Source organism: Furipterus horrens, unplaced genomic scaffold, assembly GCF_987537825.1.
Source record: "Furipterus horrens unplaced genomic scaffold, mFurHor1.1.pri manual_scaffold_7, whole genome shotgun sequence".
Taxonomy (NCBI): Eukaryota; Metazoa; Chordata; class Mammalia; order Chiroptera; family Furipteridae; genus Furipterus; species Furipterus horrens.
Genome location: NW_028327177.1, coordinates 70,725,163 through 70,751,404, shown reverse-complemented (window position 1 = coordinate 70,751,404; position 26,242 = coordinate 70,725,163). Strand labels below are relative to the sequence as shown.

The window sequence follows — 26,242 nt, the reverse complement described above, 5'->3', positions numbered from 1 at the left end:
CTATTTTGTTTGTTCATTTGTTTTTAAGGGTCTACCTATCAGTGAAATCACATAGCTTTTGTCTTTCTGTCTTACCCATTTTACTTAGCATAGTACCCTCTAGGTTGCAGATGGCAAGATTTCATTCCTTTTTATGGCTGAGTCATAGTCCATTGTACATATATACCACCAAGGGTCACTTAGATTGCTTCCATATCTTGACTATTGTAAATGCTGCAATGAACGTAGGGGTGCATGTATCTTTTTGAATTAGTGTTTTGGGTTTCTTCTGATAAATACCCTAAAGTGCAATTGCTGGGTCCTTCCTTGTTTTAAAGTCTATTTTGTCTGATATAAAAGTATTACTACCCAGCTTTTTTTTTTCATTTCCATTTGTATTAAATACCTTTTCCCATTCTTTTACTTTCAGTCTGTGTGTCTTTTGATCTGAAGTGGGTTTCTTGCAGGCAGAATATGTAAGGGTCTTGTTTTCTTATCCATTCAGCCACCCTATGTCTTTGACTGGAGCGTTCAATCTATTTACATTTAAAGTAATTATTGATTGGTATGTAATTATTACCATTTTATTACTGATATTCCTCTTCCTCCTTCCTCTCCCCCTCCTCTTGTAATACTGGTTTGGAGGTGGTGATCTCCTTCAGCTTTTTCTTACCAGGGAAGCTATTTTTCTCCTTCTATTCTAAATAATAGCTTTCCTGGGTAGAATAATTTTCATTATAGGCCCTTGCTTTTCATCACTTTGAATATTCTGTGCCAATTCCTTCTGGCCTTCAAGTTTCTGTTGAAAAATCAGCTGACAGTCTATGGGAGCTCCCTTGTAGGTAAGTAACTGTTTTTCATCTTGCTTTTAAGATTCTATGTCATTAAACTTTGCCATTTTAATTATGATGTGTTTTGGCATGGGCTTCTTTAGGTTCATCTCATTTGGGACTCTGTACTTCCTGACCATGTGTGTCTATTTCCTTTACCAGGTTAGGGAAGTTTTCAGTCATTATTTCTTCAAACAGGTTCTCAATCCCTTGCTCTCTCTCTTCTCTTTCTGGTAACCCTATGACACAAATGTTGTTACACTTGATGTTTTGCTTGAGGTTCCTTGAACTTTCCTCATTTTTTTAATTCTTATTTTCACTGTTCTGATTGGGTGTTTTCCACCATCTTGATATTGGCACAAAGTCAGGATTTGTGTTTTGCTTTGTAAGACAAAAAGCATATCCTAGCTGTTCACTGAAAACTAGAAACAACTAAACTCACAGTAATGAATGCCATGGGCATTAAACAGTATCTCCTTCTTACACTAACCAACTCCCTAACCTCCTGAGGAAAATCTTATTTTTAATAGTCTAGGTACAAAGCTTATTATACATACTATTCCACACACTCTGCTCTTTAACTCAACAATATTATCTTAGGCGTTGGCTCCTACTGGTACACATATTCATTTCGTTGTCTACCTAGAATTCCACTGCCAGTCTTTTGCTATTACAATCTCTTTCTTTCTCTCTCTGTGTGTATACACACATGTATTTATATATGATTTATAAATATATTTATGTATGATTTATAAATATATTTATATAATAAATATTTAAAACTCTATATACACATATATAATGTATATTACAAACTCTCTTTATATATACATTACTCATAGGAAATTACCATGCAGATATTTATATTATTTATATACAAATATAAATACTTAACTATATAAATTATACATTGTTTATAATTATGAATATAATACTTTATAAATTGTAAGGTACTATTCATAATTATGCAGACAATATCAATATCTGCAAAATAAATTTCTAGAAGTAAAACTGCTGGCTTAATTACCACTCCTCCTTGAATCATGTATCCCAACTAGCAAGAATGAATGCTCTGAAGTCCCCTAACCAAGGCTTTTTCATGCTCTTGTAAATGCTGTTCCCTCTCCCTCTAACACGCTCTGCTGCCAATCTAATTGGAGATGAATTCCTATTATTCCTGTGGGAATTCAAGTATTAGCCTCTATGAGTCCTTCTCTTATACATTCTGTATATCCATAGGCCACCTGCAAACCCAAGCAGACCTAAAACACCTTCCTCTAGGTTCTCACTGCATCCAGTTAATGATCACTGTGTGGTAACTGTCCACACAAAACAAACCTGTCCCACCGCTAAATATTCCTGGAGAACTAGGGCCTATATTTTTATATACATAATTCCACTTAACAAATATTTGCCCAATGACTGAATGGATTGCTAAATGGATAAAAGAAGGAAAGATGACCTTCAGCTTCCCTCTCCATCCTAATAATCATTAAGGGCTAACTGAATGACACTAATTCCAGTACCCAAATTCTCCCACCAAAGAGGACAGACATATCTTCTCCACACCCAGCACAGGTTCTATAAATACTCTATCCACTGAATAAATTAATTACCTTTAGAGAGTATCTACCATTGAGGCCTGCTGTAACAAATACACTACAGTATGAATCTAAAAGAAAGTTCCATCTGGGAACCACTATTTTAAGTTATGGAAATAACTTACCAGTTACCTGTAACTGTAACCTTCCACTGTGATTATTACTAGTATCAGACCTTGGTGAAGCAGTGGCCATGTCCCACAGTTCAGCTAAAACCTATAAAAAAATTCAATTTATTCATGTGTTAAGTAAGAGATTGTGATTTTCAGTATGATTAAAACTAGTTGAATTAATTAGGAACCACACCTGATATATTTTCAACCCATCGCATGTTGACACAAACAGCTGTCCATCATTTTAAATTAAGACTTAGTACTTTAAGCATTATAGACAAATATGGCCAACAAACCAAATCTGAGTCAATCTGAGCACAGTTGTGATGTGTTGATTTATCTATTTATGGCATATTGTAATATCTATGTATGTATGATGGGGGACCCCCCAAAAACAATTATCTTCTGGAGGGCAGGTGCCTTGTAGTACAGGCTTCCTTTGCTAGCTGAGTATTCTAAGAATCCATCTGTATCTGTATACCAGCTGGCATTGTTTTGAGTGGCTGCGTTCAGCTTCAGTGATTTATTTCTTAAGACTCTTTCAATGCATTTGCTCATTTCATGATGGGTGAATTACGAGCACACCTGCCCACACCATGCTGAGTGTTGAGCAGTTTTTGACCAAAATTACCAGCATGACCCTGGTGCTATACCCTCCCTATTCACCTGATCTTTCCCTGAGTGACTTTTTTTGTTGTTTCCCCAATGAAAAGTCCTCAAAGGGAAACGGTTTGCCGATGTGGAAGAGGTGAAACAAAAAAATGGCAGAAGCACTAAAAGGCATCAAAATCAACAAATTCAAAAACTGTTTTGAGCAGTAGAAAAAGTCTCAGTAGGTGTATTGCATCAAATAGAGAGTACTTTGAAGGTGACTGAAGTTTAAACATGTAAGAATAAATACACAATTTTTAATAAATAAATTCTAGTTTTTTGGGGGGTCCCCCTTCATATATATTATCTGACCACCCAAGTAGCCTGCCCCTTTACCCTTTAATATTTAGTGTGTACTTCTTAAAAATATTCTATTAAATAATGATGGTATAATGATCAAATTCAGGAATTTAACTAGTATATGATCTGGAAGGTATTTTAACCAGCTGGCACAATAATGACAACATGCAAAAGGCAGTTCCAACTGCCCATTGCATCCTGCCCACTGCTCCATAGCTGCTTGGGAACCCAGTGATTGACTAGGGTCATCTTCCCAAATTGCCACCCTACACAACTCTCCTAGGGAACCCAACTTGTGATGTGACATAAATCTCCACTAAGAAGTTCTTTGGAGGATTAAATATCAGTGCAGCGCATTTACTGTGTGAACCAAGCACTCCAGAGAACCCGAAAAGTTCTCATATACTGAGTTTGATAACCTGGATTCCCTGCTCAGTGCCCTGAGCTTCATGAACAGTCTCTAGGTAACAGAATTCCCATGGACAAGTCTGATTAAGCACAAGATAAAGACAGAAATAACTTCTTCTGACTGAAGAAGAAATCAGAATTCTGACAAAACAGACAGACTGGAGGAATCGTACTGCCACAGATAGCTCTGACGACTATGCACTTAGGAGAGGTGACAACAGCTTTGAAGGCAGACATAGTGATGGTTATGGAGGCCAAGACTGCTGTGATGACAGAGGCTGCAGATGCTATAGCAGAGGCAATGACTCCAGGACACACTGTGGCAGATGTGCCTGTGGTAGTGGTACTATAGGGGTGATGACTACAGAGGAAGCAGATGGCTGGGAAGACCAATAAAACAGATGGGCCATCCAGTCATGGATGATCGGCAGGTTGATGACAGAGGTCCTTCCCAAAGCCCCAAATGTAATTAAAGCCTCAGAGTACTCTTAAGGAAGACAACTCCTCCTCTGGGGCCTCACAGTCTAGCCTAATGGCTTGTCTCTGGAGGCGTAAAACCTGCTACCTTGCTGTGGAAGAATAAGAACCATAAGAGTAGCTACAGGAGGAACAGGAGAAATCCAGTCTCAGCTATATGAACCAAAACTAGAACAACAGCCTTGGGAGATACCCAAACTGCAAAGTGAAGATACTCAGGAATAGCAATGGTCAAGGACACAAGTGAGTCATCTCAAACTGGGACCTCAGCCCCATATGTCAGAAGTCATATCAGGATGCTCAAAAGAAAGAGTGGGAAGTCTCTGGAGGATGAAATCCTCATTAAAGCAGAAGACTGGCACTCTCCAGCTCTAAGCCTCCTAGACCTGATTAGCTGCTAATGGTAATGATGGCCCCTTCATCACAAGAGGATGTGTGGGTAAAGTTGCTCATCCTTCTGCATGTCAGAGCAGCAACCCACTAAGAGTGATGGGGAAGGGGTTCCAGCTCAGCCATCTCAGGGAGGGTCAACCTGGAAAGATGAAAATCAAGTAGATGGGTGAGTGTCCCAAAAGTAGGGATTCCCATGGTCCAAGAGGTGGAAGAAACAAAGACTATGGAAGGAGTCTGAAAGGAATCATGGCAAGGAGGATTAAGACTCCAAGTCCGTACCGGAGCCAAAGAAACCTAAAAAAATCCATCCTTTAATTCAGTACTATAAGTGCGCTACTCTCTAATCTGATGGTGAAGATTAATACAAGGGGAAAGATTATACAGAATATATTTTAACAGCCTGTGCTTTCTCCAAGTCTCTCTCTACCCAGGAACATGCTTGAGCAAATCAAAATCTCTATCCAGATTATCTCCTGGGGAAAAAAAAAGCCTTAAAAAACTGTTAGAACTACAGGAAGAAATTGACAAATTCACTATTGTCATATGCAATTTCAACCCACTCCAATTTTTCAGACCAAGTGAACTAAGAAAATAACTACGAATAAGCAAAATATAATGAACATACACAGAATCTTATATCCAACTATTAGAAATAAACTCTTTTTCTCAAGCATATGAGACATAAAAAAAATACACACAAGGGAAAATAAAAATCTCACTGAATTTCAAATATGTATCATGTTGTTCCCAGGCTCTAACTATAATACAATTAAGTTATAATTCAATAATGAAAAATAAATTTTTAGACCTGTACTCGGAAAACTACAGAACACTGAAGAAAGAAATTAAGGAATATACAAATAAATGGAAGCATATACCGTGTTCATGGATTGGAAGAATTAACATCATTAAAGTGTCCATATTATCCAAAGCAATTTATAGATTCAACGCAATTCCTATTAGAATACCAGTGGCATCTTTCCCAGATCTAGAACAAGTATTTCAAAAATTAATATGGAACCAAAAAAGACCCTGAATAGCCTCATCAATCTTGACAGGGATCATAATACCTGATATTAAACTATACTACAAGGCCACTGTAATCAAAGCAGTCTGGTACTGGCATAATAACAAAGATCAATGGAATAGAATATAGAGCCAAGAAATAAACCCAGGTCTATACAGTCAATTAATATATGACAAAGGGGGCATGAGCATACAATGGAGTAGAAATAGCCTCTTTTAATAAATGGTGTTGGGAGAACTGGACAGGGACGTGCAAAAAAATGAAATTAGACCACCAGCTTACACCATACACCAGAATAAACTCAAAATGGTTAAAAGACTTAAATGTAAGTCATGACACCATAAAAGTCCTAGAGGAAAAAATAGGCAGTAAAATTTCAGATATCCTACATAGCAATATTTTTGCTGATATAGCTCCTACAGCAAGGGAAATAAAGGAAAGAATAAATAAACGGGACTACATCAAACTAAAAAGCTTCGAAATGGCTAAAGAAACCATCATAAAAATAAAAAGGGAACCGACCATATGGGAGAACATATTTGCCAATGATACATAAGACAAGGGTTTATCTCCAAAATATATAAAGAACTTATACAACTCAACACCAGGAAGACGAACAATCCAATTACAAAATGAACAAAGGACCTGAATAAACACTTCTTCAAGGAAAACAAACAGATGGCCATATGAAGAGATGTTCAATATCACTAGACATCAGAGAGATGCAAATCAAAACCACAATGAGATATTACCTCACACTGGTCAGAATGGCCATTATTAATAAACCCACAAACAAGTGCTGGTGAAGGTGCAGAGAAAAGGGAACCCCACTGCACTGTTGGTGGGGATGCAGCCACTGTGGAAGACAGTATGGAATTTCCTAAAAAAAACTAGAAATGGAATTGCCTTTTGACCCAGTGATTCCACTGCTGGACTGGACCCTATGAATCCCAAAACAGCAATTTAAAACAACTTATGAACCCCTGTGTTCTAGCTATTTACAATAGCCAAGTACTGGAAACAGCCTAAGTGCTCATCAATAAATGAGTGGATCAAAAAACTGTGGTACATTTACACAATGGAATACTATACAGAAGAAAGAACTCCTATCTTTTGGAACAGCATGGATGGAACGAGGAATATTATGCTAATGAAATAAGCCAGTCAGTGAAAGACAAATACCATATGATCTCACCTATAAGAAGAATCTAATGAACAAAAATAAACTAATGAATAAAATAGAACCAGAGACATGGGAACATGGAAAAGACTGACAGCAACCATAGGGGATAGGGAGGAGGATAATGGTAAAAGAAGGGGAACGGAATAGCCAAAGAATATGTATAAATCAGCCATGGACATGGACAACAATGTGGCGATTAATTGTGAAAGTGGGAGGTGGGCTGGGTGGAGGAGGGCAAAGGGGAAAATTTGGAACAACTGCACTAGAATAACAATAAAAGTTTTTTTAAAAAGAAAAAACAAAAAAATTAAATAGATTTAATTCTAAAAGTTTAAATCTAAATAGTATAAAAGAAAAATCACTGACTATCATTAAAAGTTACCAGGTGTATCAAGTAATTACTCTGAAAATTGATGAAAGAGATAAATATTTATTCTGTTTTCCTTTATGAATTGTATCTCAGGGTTACCTAACAGCTCATGAGAGGAAATTTCAAAGAAATAAAAGGAGATCAAAGGATAGAATTAGAAAATCACAATTTTAGAACCCAATAAAATATGAGTCAAGGACATGATTTAATAGGTATTAAAATCATTCATTAAGCAAAAAGTTGGACATTTTTAATTTTAATAATTTATTCTTATTATTAAAAAATAATAATTTCCAGCTTGTAATATGTACTAATTTAGATTTGGTAATCATTTCCACATATAGTCAGACAGACTTATAGAAGAATTTCAAATATCAAGGTGGGAAATTTTTAAGTAAAGTAATGCTGACACTATCTGAATCCACAGATCAGACCAAGCATCACTAGAAGTCAGATAACCACTTAACATGTGCCTCACAATTTGATGCAACTGGCAGTAGTCAGAACCACCTATGAATTTTTGCCTAAAATAAAATACTAAGAGTGACCCTGAACTAATAAAGTTTTTTTTAAATAGATAAATTTTAAACATATAAATAAAAAAGAAAAAAGCACTTCTAAATATTTCATGGGTCAGAAAAACCATACTGGACATTTCTTTAAAAAATACTAGGAACTGCCCTGGCTGGTGTGGCTTAGTTGGTTGAAGCACTGTCCCGTAAACCAGAAGATAATGGGTTTGATTCCCAGGACACATGCCTAAGTTTTGTGTTCGATTCCCAGCTGGGGCACATATGAGAGGTAACCAACTGATGTTTCTCTTTCACATCAATGTTTCTCTCCTGCTCTCTCCTTCCCTTCTCCTCTAAAATCAATAAGCATGTTCTCAGGTGAGAAATTAAAAAAAAAAAAAAAAATACTAGGAGCTAAATAACAAAAATATCACATACAAAAATGTGTGGGATGCATTAAAAATTATAGGCAAATCTATAGTTTTAAAGACTTATAGTAGGAAAAGAAGGTTGAAAATTAATGAGTTCATAGGTTAATCTGTTAGGCTAACAACACTGTAGGCAAATGGGTAAAAACTTGAACAAGAATTTTTTAGACAAGGACTCATAAAGCTAATAAATATATGAAAAAATGCAGAATGTCATGATTCATCAGAGAAATACAAGACAAGACCACGTGAGGTGATATTTTTAAACGCACTAGAATGGTAAAAACGAAAAATTTTAAGAGTATCAAATAATGGCCAAAAAAGTGGCACAGCAGTAGCTCTTACACATTGGTACTAGGTGTTTAAAATGGTAAAATGCTGCTGGTACATGTACCATGTGGTACTGTCATGTGCAGCTGAACATTTACAAGTCCTTCAATGAGCAATTCTAGATATACGCTATAAAAATGTTTGTACCTAATGTGCCAATTATAAGCATTCTTCATAAAAGAAGACATGAAAAATAGGAAATGTCCACTGGTAGCAATGTTAAATGAATCAGACTAACTCACATGATGGAACAGTATGCAACAGCAGAGATGACTGACTGGAGCTTTGGCATCAACACAACTGGATCTCAGGAACGTAACAGTGAAGGAAAAGGAAAAACAAATAGAGGTTCTAAATATTAACACTGCCTTACTCAGTCCCACCTCCAAGATTTAACACTCCACACTGAGGCCATCAAGAAATGCTTCCAACTCGGAAAGACAAGAAAGAAATGAATTCTTTTGGTGGCTGTCATGACCCTATCTTTTGCTCTGTATTTCCTTTGAAAAATGCCATAATTCCATAATTGGAAAAAAAAATCCAGAAGCATGGGGCACTGTGGATCCTGAGTTGCAAAAGCTATATAATCAACAAACATTGCTGCTGAGGTCAAAGTGAATCAATCACAAGAAAAGCTACCATGAATCTAACCAAACATTTCTGCACAAATTAAAGAAACTAGTGTATGGAAATGCTTCTGCTACATTTTCACACTGTGGATAAGGAGCTTTATTTTGTACATGGTACGACGATATCCACACGGTCCAAAAATAACTCTCCAAGACGATTTTCTTATAAATTTGAATGTGCATACGGAGATTTTTCTATGTATTATTTTATGCTTTAATTTTTTTCTTGAACTGTATAAGTATTTGTAAATTAGATTGTCCTCTATAATAAAATACCATTTGTGCAAGTTTTCAAAAGCCCATAAACCAAAATTATTAAACTCAAAACAAAGAAATACATATGTGGTAAAACTATTTTAAAAAGAGGAGATTAAAAAAAAAAACCAAATTCAGAATAGCAGTTACTTCAGGTTTGAGGAAAGACAGGAACATGGGGTTAGAGGTGCTCATGTTAACTAACTGTTGGTATTGACCTAGTTCTTCAGTCGAGTGGTTAGTTCCTAAATGCTTGTTTTTATTAACTCCCATGTTACAATTAAACTGAAATGTTCAAATTATAGAACTTTTAAAAATGTAAAGAATGAACAGAAGGCAAAGAAGATACAGGAAAAGTGCAGATTAGTAACTCATCAGGTGTGATGGGAAGGGGTCTGTCTGTAGCCTGTGAAGGGCAGCAGGGAAAGGCATAGCTTTCACAGATTATGTATACTTAGTCTGCCAAGGAAAATAAACTCCTTCCTCTGAGTAGTACATGAGGACTAAAGAAGAGGTGAAGATATTAATTCATGTGGAGGTAGATTAAAAGAAAATCAAGGGACTTTATTAGCGAATTACACAGAAAGGTAATTGAGGAGAATAAAAAAGACAAACAGGCACAGGATTAGGTATTTGAGAAGAACTGAAGTTTAAAACACTATGCAGACTGGGGAAACAGTGACAACGAGGTAAAATACTGTTCACTCTACTGTCTCTGTTCCCAGATTCCCACCTGAAAACTACATCTTCCTTTGTTCTATGTCAACAAATCCTCCAACTCAAGAATGTATGCCTCTACCAGTAACTGCCATCTTAAACTGCAGAACATGACAGAGATGATTAAAATATGGTACCATCTTGCCTTAAAAAGGAAGATACACAGCAAATAAAATGATCAATTTCAACAGAGTTCTCACACTTCATTTAATAACAAAGTTGTGTGGCATTTAAAATATACTATTATATATATATATATTCTTTAACTTGAGCATTACAATAACTCTGTATAAGTAGGGAGGTATTATTCCATTTTACCCTTAAGGAAGCTGAGCCTCAGAAGTATTAAAAGTCTATAGCCCTATTTTTTATGATAATGTTATTACCAGGTCTACATAGGTATAATTAATTATCAATATGTATGGAGTTTTACAGCTAAACAGTGATTTTTTTTAAAAAAATCACTAATTGCTTACTCTGTATCAGGAACTGTACTGGATGCTGGGGATATAAAGATGAGTAAGACGCGATTCCTTCTTTCAAGGAGCTCATAGTCTAGTGAGGACAAAAACCTGTAAACAAAGAGCTTTCAATGTAACAGTTACTGAAATAAATTCTGAACATAAAGTAGCACATTGGGGGCACCCAAGAGGAAGTGGATAATCAAATCTTCAGTAATCAGAAGAAGGTTCACATCTTAAATTACAGAGAATATGGAGCATTCAGAGAACTTTGAGGCAGCTGGACAATGGGATGGAAGAATAGTGTGAAATGACGAGGCTGATGGCAAACAGGATAACCCAAATTGTATAAAATCCCAAGGAACAGTTTAAGTGGCACTCAAAATAAACAAAGCATAGTACTATACAGTTTATCCTGAGGGTAACTGAAGGATTTCCATAACCACAACTGCATTTTAGAAGAATAATTATGCCAGCAGTAGGTTTTTCAATGAATTTATCTGAACCAGGGCACTGGTAGTGTGAACAAAAAACCTGAGGATTGTACGAGATCTCTGACCAGAAGATTATGGGGTAGATGAGGGTTACTAGAAAGATTCTGAAAAACTGAAGTGTCCAACCTCACTATCCAGGTGGATGAAGGCACCATAACCAGGATGAGGATTGTTAAGAACAGTAACATATTGGGGGAGACAAACAGCACAAAGTTTATAAGCGCAGACTCTGGAGTCTGACTATTTGGATTTCATTTCTAACTCTGCCACTTAATAGCTGTGTGCCTTAGAGTGGCAAAAGAAAAAAACAAATCTTGAATTTTAACAAACTTTAAGCAAATTGGTTATTCATCTAAATGAATTTAGGTCATGACTTATGCCCAGAACATATGGCTATTTATACGTAAGCTGATTATGTCCAAGTCAATCCTTTAAGAATGCCACAGAGCAAATATTTCATTGTTATTCAACTGCAAAAAAAGAGCCCTTAATGTAGATAACAGACTTTCAGTCCTCCAAGGTTATAGACAATCAAATCCTCACTTATAGGATATATCTTAATTGCCTGCTTACTTTCAGATGTCATTCTCAAGTTAGAAGGAACATTTTAAAAAACAATAGATCTTACCCATTTTGCATACTATGCACAGTGTTAATGCCAGGAAAAGCCAGAGAAATACTGTCACCTATCTATCTGTAAAGTAAGTTTGGCAAGAACACAAAAATGGTGGAAGACAGAGTCCCAGCTTCAGGCTGAATCTAAAAGATGATGTTAATCCACAGGAAACATCTCAGGAACGAGACATGAATGGTACATCTCAGGTGCTGAAGATGTTTAGCCTAATGAATGTGAAACTTGGAAGGTTAAAAAGCATGCATTTAGGCAAAGTTACTGCATCAACAGCACAAAATTTATAACACAATAAATGTGGCAGAGATAAAGATGAACCAAGCAGCCTCCCTTGCCCTAGAATACCCAATTCTGTAACTTGAGAGCATAAAATAAGTCTTTCATAAAAACGTAAACTCAAAGTAGGGAATTTAATTTTAAACAATATGGTAATGTTACTTCTATATAGACAAAACATTTGTAAAAAGATACTGTTGGTCATTTCAATGAGTTTATAAAATAGGTCAGGAAACAAGAGAGTGACAGTGTGTCCTGATTTGCCCAGACCACCTAGGTTTAAGTCCTGCTCCTTGGAAAACCCCACAGTTCTGAGCAACCGGCATGTGTATTTGGTAACCTTAGTAAACAATGGAATGGCTCTGTGTAGATAGCTTTTGTGATGTATCTCAAATAGATTTTTCTAGTGGCATCCTGTTATAATAAAGCATAAGTCTGTTCGAGTTTACATTTCTGCACGACCTAAATATTCAGAAGGGGAAAACCTGTTTTATTGGAACTGATCATCAGGAGGCCTCACACTGGACCGCATGTGGGGAGAAGAAAGATGAAGCAGTAGGAAGCTTTCCCAACACAGCCCATAGAATCACTTACACCAAATTCCCAATAATCACCACTGTGGTCTCCTAAGTTCCCCAAGAGATGTCCAGCTCCCTGAACAGCTTCCTGACAACACTCAGTCCTACTGTTCTTCCCCACCCCATGCAATCACCCCCACTCAAGTCTCAGGCCTCTGCCAACAATCACTGGCCCTGGATCTGGCCAGTGTCCATCCCACTGACTAGCACAGATAACATCTGGACTCAAGTCCTCCTCCTCTGCCCAGTCACTCGACGACAGTCACCTTGCCACTGCACTCTGTCCACATAACTCAGGACCCTCAGTCCCTCCAGCAATCCTTGGTCCCAGCAGCACCTACTGGCAATAACACCACTACTGTACTTAGTTGCACAGCACTTCAGTTTCAAACTTTCACACGTGTCTCAGGGAAACTGGCGAAATGCGGTCCTTTTCAGTTTTAACAATGCCATGTTAACATCATTTTTGATTCCTATCCTATCTCCCATAGGCATTTTCTTTCCAAGATCTCTCCTCAACCACTGCCTTCCCTCCACCTTGAGGATAAGCTCTGTGTTGAGGTCTCAATGTACACGTTTACCTGCTTGGAGTAGAAGCTAGTTGAATTCTTAGAACCTCTACTTGTTTCTACTGACCCCTCTGTATAATTATCACTGATTAATCCTCTTAAATGCAAAACACAGGAATGTCACCCTCCTGATAATTCACAAGTGCCACTGGGTAAAAAGGAACACCTACAAACAGTGCCATCCAGTGACTTGAAGAGCACTTGTATCTCCCAGAGGACAAATAAAGGTGGGCATCCATGAGTATCCTTTAACCTCCAACTGGAGTTTGGGGGTTTATTTTAATCTAAAAATGCCCATCTAACCATAAGATCTAATAACCTCATCTTTCTCTCTCTCCATCTTTCTACACTTTTAGTCAATTTCCAAGTCTCTGGAACTTTACACAGCACTATTTTTGATGAGAAAAATATACTTATCTTCAAAATACCAAATTTCCTAAGTCAGCATTATCTCCATCCAATTTCAGATTTTCAGCCAGAGCAGTTAAATACATGAACTCTTCCAAAACCTTCTGGTTCTGTTTTCACTCCTCCAATTTTCACCCCTTCTTTTTCAGCAACACAAATCCAGGCCTCTTTTCTAGACTTCTTTTTCAGACATATCTCACAACTCCCCTTTCATAGATTCATTCTCTACATATTTGTTTTACCTATCTCACCTTCTTGTAAACATTGAGTTTATATTCAACTTATTTTTTTAAGTGTTACTCCTCTCAATTACATGAAAAATTTCTCTGCTTTACAATGATCTCAAAATGTTTCTCATATATATAAAACTGCTGCCACACCAAGGTAATAAGCAAATAATACTAATAATAACTTTAAATTGAAATGCACTATACACATCACAACTTCAATTTTCTAAGCACTATGAATTAAACAAGGAGGCAATTTCAGAATTAATGCCTCTAATGTCGTGAGGGCCTGCACAAGGAAACTCAAGTCTACACCTGAATGCTGAAAGGTTGTGAAATCAAAATGGTAAGGCAACCAATCTCAAACAGCCAACTAGCTTCATGCTACAGCCAGTCAGATAATTTCCTTCTTTGCTCCAGCACTTTCTCTGTTTTTCCCCAGCTCCTGTCCCAAAGTGCTCCTAACCACTTCCAGTTTGGCGCTGTCCCGTTCTAATAGCTTCTTGTTCAAGTCAGCTCTTAAAATTCTTAATATGACTGCTTATCTTTTAACAGTTCTAAATCTCGGTCCATCTCTAGATTCCGTTTTTACTGCCAATTCTCGAGTATTTCCAGACTATGTGAATTCCTTACTCTCAAAATTACTCTATAACCTATCTATTCTATCAGTGATATAATACAAATTTATTTCCTTTAATCGGATCAATAAACATTTGTATTACTTTGTGCTACCCACTGCAGTAATTAAAAGGCTTGCTGAATTTAACCGTATACCTCCTTAAATTATCATGGCTTAGAATACCCAAATACTGATTTCCCAGTTTACTTCTTCACTACTCCTCATCCTAATTTCTAATCATCCTTCAAGATTCAGCTCAATGTCATCTCTTCAGTTTTGTACTCATTAGTTATTGTGTTTCATAGCACTGAAACCTTGTTTATTTCTCTATCTCCTTATTACATTGTAAATTTGTTAAAACTCATCTTTTAATAATTTTTATTTTCAATTAACAATTGACATACTAATTATATTAGTTTCAGGTATACAACAGTGAGTACACATTTATAGCTTATGAAGTTATTGCCCAGTTAAGTATAGACCCATCTGACACCATACACAATTAATATATTATTGATTATATTCCTATGATATATGTTACACCCCCGTGATATTTTGTAACTACCAATTTGTACTTTTTAATCCCTTCATGTTTTTCACCCAGTCCCCAATGTGCCTGCCTTCTAGCAACCATCAAAATGTTCTCTGTATCTATTAGTTTGTTTGCTATTTGTTCATTTATTTTGTTTTAATTCCACATATCAGTGAAATCACATGGCTTTTGTCTTTCTCTGTTTGACTCATTTTACTTAGCATAATACCCTCTAGACCCATTCATGTTATTACAGATAGCAAGAGTTCATTTTTTTTATAGCTGAGTCACAGTCTATTGTATAGATGTACCACCTCTTCTTTATCCATTCATCTATTGATGGACTCTCAGGTTGCTTCCATATCTTGGCTATTGTAAATACTGCAATGAACACAGGGGTGGACATATCTTTTTGAATTAGCGTTTTGGGTTTCTTTGGATAAATACCCAAAAGTAGACTTCTGGGTCCTTCTTTGTCTTTGTTTAAAAGTCTATTTTGTCTGATATAATTATGTATTGCTGTCCCAGCTTTTTAAAAATTTCCATTTGTATTAAGTACCTTTTTTCATTTCTTTATTTTCAGTCTCTGTGTCTTATGATCTGAAGTGGGTCTCTTGTAGGCAGCATATGTAAGGATCTCATTTTCTTATCCATTCAGCCACCCTGTGTCTACTGATTGGAACATTTAATCCATTTACATTTAAAATACTTACTGGTGTGTAACTATTGCCATTTTATTACTCATTTTTAATTTTTTTCTTCCGTTTAAAGAAGATCCTTTTATATTTTTTTCTTCTTCTTCTTAAAGACCCTTTTACATTTCCTGTAATACTGGTTTGGTTTAGCTTTTCTTATCTGGGAAGCTCTCTCTCCTTTGATTCTAAATGATAGACTTTCTGGATAGAGTAGCCTTGGTTGTAGGCCCTTGCTTTTATTTCCTTTGAAAATTTGGTGCAATACCTTTTGGCTTATAGTGTTTCTGTTGAGAAATAAGCTTAGTCTTATGGGAGCTCCCTTACAAGTAACTCTTTTTCTCTTGCTGCTTATAAAATTTTCTCTTTGTCTTTAACTTTTGCCACTTTAATTCTGGTGTGTCCTAGTGTGGGCCTCTTGGGGTTCATCTTGTTTGGGACACTGCACTTCCTGGACTTCTATATCTTTTTTCTTCACCAAATTAGGGAAGTTTTCAGTCATTATTTTTTCAAATATGTTCTTGCTCCCTATCTCTCTCTCTCTCCTCCTTCTGGTATCCCTATATTAAGAAGTTTGTTATACCTGATGTTGTCCCAGAAGCCCTTTAAACTCTCCTCATTTTTGGATGTTTTTTTTTCTTTTTGCTGTTCTGATTGGGTGTTTTCTGCTACCTTGTCTTCCAGGTTGCTGATTTGATCCTCTGCTTCATCTGATCTGTTAATTCCCTCTAATGTATTCTTCATTTGTTATTGTAGCTTTCCTTTCTAACTGGTTAAAATTTTATGTTTTCTAACTCCGTTTTTATGTTTCCTATCTCTTTGTTCAAGTTCTCACTGAGATTACTGAGTAGCCTTATAAACCAGTGTTTTGAACTCTGCATATTGTAGATTGCTTGTCTCCATTTTACTTCTTTTTCTAGAATTTTATTGTTTTTTCATTTGGGACATGTTTGTCTCCTCATTTTGGCTCATTTCCTGTGTTTCTTTATATGTATTAAAACTATCTATTGCATCTCCCAGTCTTGGCAGAGTGGTCTTATGTAGGTGTCCTGGGGGGCCCAGTGGTATAGTGTCCTTGGTCACCTGAGCCAGTGCTCCAGGTGTGTCTCTTGTGTGGGTTATGTGTGGCATCCTATTGTGGTTGAGCCTTGATGGCCGCTGGTACCTCAATAAAAGGGACTGACCCTCATACTGACAGGCTATGAAGAATGGCGGTGACTACAGTGGAGGAGCTGCTATGCAGGGGCTTATGCCAGGGAGCAGGATTCACTTTGACAGGGCTCTGGTGTCTCCTGAGTCCCATCTTTGGGTGTTCAACTCATATTTATAATTCCAGCCCCTAGCCCAGCTTTCAGTCTTTACTAGCAACTCAATAAATATATATTAAAGGAAGATTCATAATTAAACAATTCTGTGAAAATAGGGTGGTTAGATTTTTAAAATGTACCTATATAGCATAGAACTAAAACTTTAATAAAATTAAAACATTATAAAGAAAATCCTGTACAAGTGGGACTATAAACCACCTATACCCTCTCTCATCTTTGCCCTGCTAATTGTGAGCTCCCAGTCCATGTCCACCTAACTAATGTGATTTCCTTTCCACAACCCAAAATAAATGCTCAATAAAAAGCGTCCAGTTGCTCTGGCCAGTGTCGCACAGTTGGTTGGGGCATGGTCCCATAAACCGAAAGGTTGCAGATTTGATTCCCAGTTGACACACATGACTGGGTTGCAGGATTAGTCCCCAGTCGAGGTGTGTATGAGAGGCAACTCATCAATGTTTTTCTCCTTCTCTAACTCCCTGCATTCCCCTCTCCCTAAAAAATCAATAAGCATGTCCTCAGGTGAGGATAAAAAAAGGTGGCCAATAAAAAAGTAAATGTTACCTAAAATGCTCACTTCACTTACTAAATACTCAAATGGCCAAAAGTATATAAATAAAGAGAAAAGCTCATTAAACTCGGGCATTTCCAGTCTTAATTATTAAAAATAATTCAAAGTCATATACTAATCCCCAAATTATATATCAACTGGACTTTTTCTAAAAGTCTGAGGGAACAATGGCTGCTTAGAACACAGTTAGTTTTCCCATAGAAACATTATAAATGGTGGTGAGCTGTCAAGACTAAGCCACAGAAGCCTAACATACCCATAACAGCTGAACCACTTGTACAGTACAAGGAAACCAATTATTCCACAATGATGTTTCAGGGCTGCCACAAATATTTCTTTCTGTACATATGCATTTCTCCCACAAAAATCAAAGCAAAATTCCAAAAGAAATTCCTCACACTAAGAAAAAGTACTTTGCATGGTCCCAGGCAAATAGTAAATACTAAAATAAATTACATCTATTTTTATTCAGAATCCCCGATTTCAAACATTTGTGTTCAAGAAAATAGTTTTACTTTCCTCATTACATACTAACTGTAAATTCAAAAGTGCAGGAGAATCTTCACCACTGTGTCCACATGCCTCCGTCATAGCCTGCTGCCCATGTCTGATACCTGTCTGCTAGTGAAGAACCCTTAGTGCCAAATGAATCCCAAAACAACAAGCAGGCTTAAAACCAAAGAACCTTATTTAGTTTCAGATATTTTATTAAATAAACTACAATGCTTCTCAAATTGATGATTTTTATGCTTAAAATTGTCATCAAAATAGAAAAAGAAGAACAGGCTGCCTAGGCCCAGCCTGGTAAATGATCTGACGCCACCAGGGGCAGATCCAAGAAGTGGAGATCAATCTAAGAAGCAGAAACAAACAAGAGTCACAGAAATGGAGAGACAGACAAACAATCAATCAGCAAAAGGAAAGGAAGAATCCCCAGAAAGAGTGCTAAATGAAATAGACGGAAGCAAACTATCAGATATGGAATTGAAAAGATGGATTATAGGGAGGCTCAATGAGATCAGAGAGCCCAAAGGAAACCACAAAGAACTCCAGGGAAACTACAAGGAATTCCAGGGAAACGACAAGGAAATTAGTGAAAATTACACCAGCATGAAAAAAGACATAGAAGCTATCAATAAGAGCCAGGAGGAAATGAAGAATATAATTTCTGAATTGAAGAACACAGGAGAAGGAATTAAAAGCAGGCTAGAGGAAGCAGAAGATCAGAGAAACAAGCTGGAGGACAACGTAGAAAAAAAATTTTCAGTGCAACAAAATGAAAAAACACTTAAAACAATGAAGAGGTTTTAAGAGAGCTGCAGGGCAAAACGAAATGTAATAATATCTGCATCACAGAAATTCCAGAAGAAGAAGAGGAGCAAAGGATAGAAAATCTGTTTGAAAAACTAATGACAGAAAAGTTTTCTAACTTGATGAGAGAAAGAGTCACGCAAATCCAGGAAGCACAGAGTCCCAATGAAGATGAACCCCAACAGGCCCACTTCAAGACACATCATAATTAAAATGGCAACATTCAAAGACAAAGAGAGAATCCTAAAAGCAGCAAGAGAGAAACAACTAATAACATACAAAGGAGCTCCAATAAGGCTATCATCAGATTTCTCAGCAGAAACACTACAAGCCAGAAGGGAAAGGCAAAAAATATTTCAAGCAATGAAAAACAAAGGCCTACACCAAGAATACTCTACCCAGCAAGGCTCTCATTCCAAATGGAAGGTGAAATAAGGAGTTTCCCAGACAAAAGAAGGCTAAAAGAATACATCTCCACCAAACCATCATTGCAAGAGATGCTAAAGGGTCTGCTTTAAGAAGATGAAGAAACAGAGACAGAGAGAAACAAGTACAAAGGGGGGGATTGTGGATGGTGGTGTTATATATGTCTCTCCACAGTGAAGGAAACAGAAACCAGAAAATAAGCGTTCCCACTCCTGGACATACTGAGCAGTTTCTCTTCTTGGGATCTTTTCCTTCTGTGTTGCAGCAACCATTTGTCAAATTCAGTGGCTGTTTCTCTTAGTGGTATCTTCATCCCACTTGGTCACAGGGAACTTTGAGATTGGCTGTAACTGCAAGGGTGAGAAGATGGCGGAGGAGTGAGGGGATGCTGCGTTTTCAGGCTCCCGAGACCCGTCTGCAGTTTGGGCTAATTGCAGACAGAACATCTCAGTGAACAGCTGGACACTGGCAGGAGTCGAGTCATGGCACTGCTGGATTAGAGAAAATCCATCTGGGAACAACCTGTTTAGTGAGGATAGTGGAGGAAAAGGGGACGAAATGGGATTCCTGACTGGGGCGGCTGCCCGAGCTGTGAATGGAAGTACACAAAGGCTTTTTGGCGACCACAGGCTACCCCGGAGAGGAGTCGGGAGGAGAGCGGATCTCTGCCTGCTGGCAGAGACGAGACTCGACCAAGTAGCATTGGCGCTGAAGGACAGGAGACAGCGTGCTCCCAGGCAAGGCAAGCTCTCGGGCCACCCCGCCCATGCAGGGGCGCGCGTGCGCAAGGACACCTCAGGCGGTTCCAGCGGGCAGCAAGGGAATGCGCCGTGCCGGCAACCGCGGGCGCACACCATTGCGGCAACCGCAAGCACACACCAGTGCTGCAAGAAACAAGAACCTCTGAACTGCCACACTAGACCAGCTGTGGACACAGAAAAAGAAGGCGACACACCAAGGCTAAAACGGAGTAAAAACATCCCCCTTTTTTTTTTTTCACTTTTTTTTCTCTCTTCTTTCTTTCTTCTTTATTCTTTCTTTTCTATCTTTCTTTCTTTCTTCTTTTTTCCTGGGATTTTGTTTTTCTATATTTTTCTTCTTTCTTTTCTCTCTTTCTTTCTTCTTTTTAAGTTGGTTTTTTTATTCCCTTCCAAAACAAAAACAAACTCTATCTCAAACGTGTTGCATATAACCTCTCCTTCTCATCCTTTCTCTTCAACTGTTGTTTATTTGTGTGTCTAGTTTAGCCCCCCATCACTCTAAATAATAGAATATAATTACTATATAAACCCAATACAATACAATCCCATTTTCTTACTATATTATGCATTATTCCATCCTTTTCTTCTATTTTTATTAACATACAATGTAAATATTATCTACTGGCTTGCATAGTCTCAACTATTATTAACCTATCACCCCCTCTCCAAAAATTATATTTTTCCTCCCTAAAAACAACTCTTATCTATTCTTCTTATAGTATAAAAGCTCTAATCTCTTTACATTTATATTAATACAGGCTCATTGGCAGACGATAGCGGGATAGAGGGTGGGGGATATTTTTTGAGGGTGTGGGTCTCCTTCCTGGGCTGTGTGTTTATGTTTTTAACAGCATCTCCACAAAAGAACTCAAGACAAAGTGGATAGAGTGACTCCCAACCAACTAGCCAGAAGGAAGATCCTACCAAAGAACATCTGAAATATAACCAGACAGGATAAACAAACGACATAAAGGGTAACTCAAGAACATCAGGCTCAGGATATCAAAGAGACTGCACCACTGAAACCCCCAGATCTCCCATAAAGAATCTCATACCACAAAGGAGGGAAGTCAAAGCAGACTACACCCCCAAAAAAACAAATAAGTAAATAAAAACAAAAAGAACCCAACATGGTAAGATGCAAAAATAACCCCTCAATGAAAAGAAAGGAGGAATCCTCAGAAAGAGAGGTAGATGGAATAGACATAGCCCAAATGTCAGACATGGAATTCAAAACAATGGTGGTGAAGAAGCTCAATATACTCGACATCCTTAAAAACAACTATGACAACCTCCAAGGAAGTTACCAGCAGCTCCAAGAAAATTACAGGGAACTTGCAGAGAACTACACCAGCATAAAAAGAGACATAGAAACTATCAACAAGAACCAGGAAGATATGAAGAATGCAATCTCTGAACTGAAAAACACAGTAGAATCAGTCAAAAGCAGACTAAACGAAGCAGAGGATCGGATTAGTGAGTTAGAAGATAATGTAGAGTAAAACTCCCAGACAATATAGCAAAATGAAAAAAGATTAAAAAAATATGAACAAGATGTAAGGGAATTACAGGATAGCATGAGAAGAAATAATATCAGGATCATTGGAATTAGAGAGGGAGAAGAAAAGGAGCGTGGAACTGAAAAACTGATAGGGGAAATAGTGACAGAAAATTTTCCGAACCTGACGAGAGAAAAAGTTATACAAGTTCAGGAAGCACAGAGAGTTCCAATGAAGAGGAACATCCAAAATCCCACTCCAAGGCACATCATAGTTAAAATGGCACATTCCAAGACAAAGAGAGAATCCTAAAAGCAGCAAGAGAAAAACAGCAAATAACTTACAAGGGAGCTCCAATAAGGCTATCGACCGATTTCTCAACAGAAACATTACAAGCCAGAAGGGAATGGTCAAAAATATTTCAAGCAATGAAAAACAAAGGCCTACAACCAAGAATACTCTACCCAGCAAGGCTCTCATTCAAAATAGAAGGTGAAATATAGAGTTTCTCAGACAAAGGAAGACTGAAAGAATACATCGCCACCAAACCAGCATTGCAAGAGATGCTAAAGGGTGTGTTCTAAGAAAAAAGAAGAAAAGAACAAGAGAGGAGAGGAACAGAGGTACAAAGGGCAATGAATAAATACACATCAATAATAACCTTCAATGTAAATGGATTAAATGCTCCAATTAAAAGACATAGGGTAATGAATGGATAAAAAACAGGACCCACATATTTGCTGTCTACAAGAAACACACCTCAAAACAAAAGATTTACGCAGACTGAAAGTAAAGGGATATAAAAAAATATTCCAAGCAAACAGTCCTGAAAAAAAAGCCGGGGTAGCAGTCCTCATATCAGACAAAATGGATTTCAAAGCAAGGGCTATAAAAAGAGACAAAGAAGGACATTTCATAATACTTACAGGAACAATCCATCAAGAAGATATGACATTGATAAACATATATGCACCCAACATAGGAACACCCAAATACATAAAGCAAATACTAGAAGACCACAAAAAGGATATCAACAACAACACACTCCTAGTAGGGGACTTCAACACTCCATTATCAACAATAGACAGATCATCAAAGCAAAGAAACACCAAGGATATACAGGCATTGAACAACACACTAAACCACACGGACCTAACTGATATATATAGAACTTTCCACTCCAAAGAAGCAAAACATACATTCTTTTCAAATGCACATGGGACATTTTCAAAGATAGACAACATGATAGGACACAAAACAAGCCTCAACAAATTCAAGAAAATTGAAGTCCTACCAAACATCTTTTCAGATCACAATGCCTTGAAACTAGAAATCAATCTCAGAGAAAAAAATCAAAGACACCCAAACTCATGGAGATTGAATAACATGCTATTAAATAATGAATGGATTAACAATGATATCAAAAAAGAAATGAAGAAATTTCCAGAAACTAATGATAATGAGCACACAACAGCCCAAAACCTGTGGGACACAGCAAAAGCAGTCCTGAGAGGGAAGTTCATAGCAATACAGGCATATCTGAAAAGGATAGAAGAATCTCAAATAAAAAACCTAACCATAAAGCTACAAGAACTAGAACAACAACAACAAACAAAGCCTGGGTCAAGAAGAAGGAACGAAATCATCAAGATCAGGGCAGAACTAAATGACATAGAGACTAAACAAACAATCCAAAAGATCAACAAAACTAGGAGCTGGTTCTTCGAAAAAATAAACAAAATCGACAACCCTCTAGCCAGTCTAATCAAGAAAAAAAGAGAGAAGACCCAAATAAACAAAATCAGAAATGAAAGAGGAGAAATCACGACTGATACCACAGAAATACAAATGATACTTAGAAATTACTACAGACAACTGTATGGCAAGAAATTTGACAATCTAGAACAAATGGACAAATTTCTAGAAACATAAAACCTTCCAAAATTAAATCAAGAAGAAGTGGAAAGTCTCAACAGACCAATAACAAAGAAGGAAATTGAAACAGTAATCAAAAATCTCCCTGCACAGGCGAATTATACAAAACATTCAGGGAAGAACTAACTGCTATTCTCCTCAAACTGTTCTGAAAAATCCAAGAAGAGGGGAAAATCCCAAATTCTTTCTATGAAGCCAGTATTATTCTAATCCCCAAACCAGGTCAAGACACAACAGAGAAAGAAAACTACAGGCCAATATCACTGATGAACATAGATGCTAAAATCCTCAATAAAATATTGGCAAACAGGATCCAGCAATACATCAAAAAGATCATACATCACGATCAAGTGGGCTTCATTCCAGGGATGCAAGGATGGTTTAATATTCGCAAATCAATAAATATAATACATCACCTAAACAAAATGAAAGACAAAAATCACATGATCATATCTATAGATGCAGAAAAAGCATTTGATAAAGTACAGCACCCATTTATGATGAAAACACTCAGCAAAATGGGAATAGAGGGAGCATACCTTAACATAATTAAGGCTATATATGAGAAGCCTGAGGCCAACATTATACTCAATGGACAAAAACTAAAAGCATTCCCCCTGAATTCAGGAACTAGACAAGGTTGTCCACTCTCTCCACTCCTATTCAACATAGTGTTGGAAGTCCTAGCCACAGCAATCAGACAAGAAAAAGAAATAAAAGGCATCCAAATTCGGAAAGAGGAAGTAAAACTTTCATTATATGCAGATGACATGATAGTATACCTAGAAAATCCTATAAACTCCACTAAAAGACTACTCGATATAATAAGTGAATTTGGCAAAATAGCAGGGTACAAAATAAATATACAGAAATCTAAGGCATTTCTCTACACCAACAATAAAATAGCAGAGACAGAAACAAAAAAGAAAATACCATTTACTATAGCAATAAGAAAAATAAAGTACCTAGGAGTAAACTTAACCAAAGAGATAAAAGACCTGTACCCTGAAAGTTACATAACACTGAAGAAAGAAATTAAGGAAGATACAAATAAATGGAAGCAAATACCATGTTCTTGGATGGGAAGAATCAACATCATCAAAATGGCCATACTACCCAAAGCAATTTACAGATTCAATGCAATCTCTATTAAAATACCAATGACATATTTCACAGACCTAGAACAAATACTCCATAAATTCATATGGAACCAAAAAAGACCCCGAATAGCAAAAGCAATCTTGAGACAGAAGAACACAGCAGGAGGAATCACAACACCAGATATCAAACAATACTACAAAGCCACTGTAATCAAAACAGTCTGGTACTGGCATAAGAACAGACATATAGATAAGTGGAACAGAATCAAAAACCCAGAAATAAACCCAGGCCTCTATGGTCAACTAATATTTGATAAAGGAGGTAGGAACATAAAATGGAGTGAGAAGAGCCTCTTTAACAAATGGTGCTGGGAGAACTGGATAGGGACCTGCAAAAAAATGAAACTAGACCACCAACTTACACCACACACGAGAATAAACTCAAGATGGATCAAAGACTTAAATGTAATCCGTGACATCATAAAAGTCCTAGAGGAAAACATAGGCAAGAAAATATCAGATATCTCATGTAACAATTTCTTCACGGATACATCTCCTAAAGCAAGAGAAATAAAGGAAAAAATAAATAAATGGGATTACATCAAACTAAAGAGTTTCTGCTCAGCAAAAGAAAACATCAGCAAGATGAAAAGGAAACCAACCATATGGGAAAATATATTTGCCAATGATACCTCAGACAAGGGATTGAGCTCCAAAATAGATAAAGAATTTATACGACATAACACCAAGAAGACAGACAACCCAATTAAAAAATGGGCAAAGGACCTGAAGAAACGCTTCGCCAAAGAGGACATACGGAGAGTCCACAGACATATGAAAAAATGCTCAACATCACTAGCCATCAGAGATGCAAATAAAAACCACAATGAGATACCACCTCACACCAGTCAGAATGGCCATCATCGAGAAATCAACAAACAACCTGTGCTGGCGAGGATGCGGAGAAAAGGGAACCACAGTGCACTGCTGATGGGAATGCAGACTGGTGCAGCCACTATGGAAAACAATATGGAATTTCCTCAAAAAACTAAAAATGGAACTGCCTTTTGAACCAGCAATTCCATTGCTAGGATTATATCCAAAGAATCCCGAAACCCCAATTCAAAAGAACCTCTGGACCCCTATGTTCATAGCAGCACTATTTACAATAGCCAAGTGCTGGAAACAGCCTAAGTGCCCATCTGTAGATGAGTGAATCAAAAAACTGTGGTACATTTACACAATGGAGTACTATGTAGCAGAAAGAAAGAAGGAACTTCTACCATTTGCAACAACATGGATGGAACTATAGAGAATTATGCTTAGCGAAATAAGCCAGGCAACGAAAGAAAAGTACTTTATGCTATCACCTATTACAGGAGACTAATGAACAACACAAACAAATGAGCAAAATTGAACCAGAGGGCATAAGCCTATGATCTCATTACGTGAGTGATTGTCTAATACGAAAAGGTGCCAGGCTGTTAATCCAAGTACGCCGTTTTCCAGGAACAGCCAACTGACCTGGAGTCTGCAAGATCCTTCCCCATGTGGGAAGGCCAACCTCCCCTCCACAGCTCCACTCTTATTAGCGATTTCTGGACCCAAGTGTAGGCAGGACAAC

General features: G+C 37.3%; 1 protein-coding gene across 5 annotated transcripts in view; it reads right to left on the bottom strand.

The window, feature by feature from the left end:
* Positions 1-26,242, bottom strand: part of WWP1 (WW domain containing E3 ubiquitin protein ligase 1) — a 114,948-nt gene that overhangs the window by 72,267 nt on the left and 16,439 nt on the right. For 3 of the 5 annotated variants that reach the window (XM_090283790.1, XM_090283791.1, XM_090283794.1), the window contains exon 2: positions 2,536-2,626. In XM_090283790.1, coding sequence (XP_090139916.1) covers positions 2,536-2,626 — 91 coding nt within the window. Of the gene's footprint in view, positions 1-2,535; positions 2,627-10,679; positions 10,776-26,242 lie in introns of all 5 variants that reach the window. The other 2 variants (XM_090283793.1, XM_090283792.1) reach the window with 1 other exon arrangement.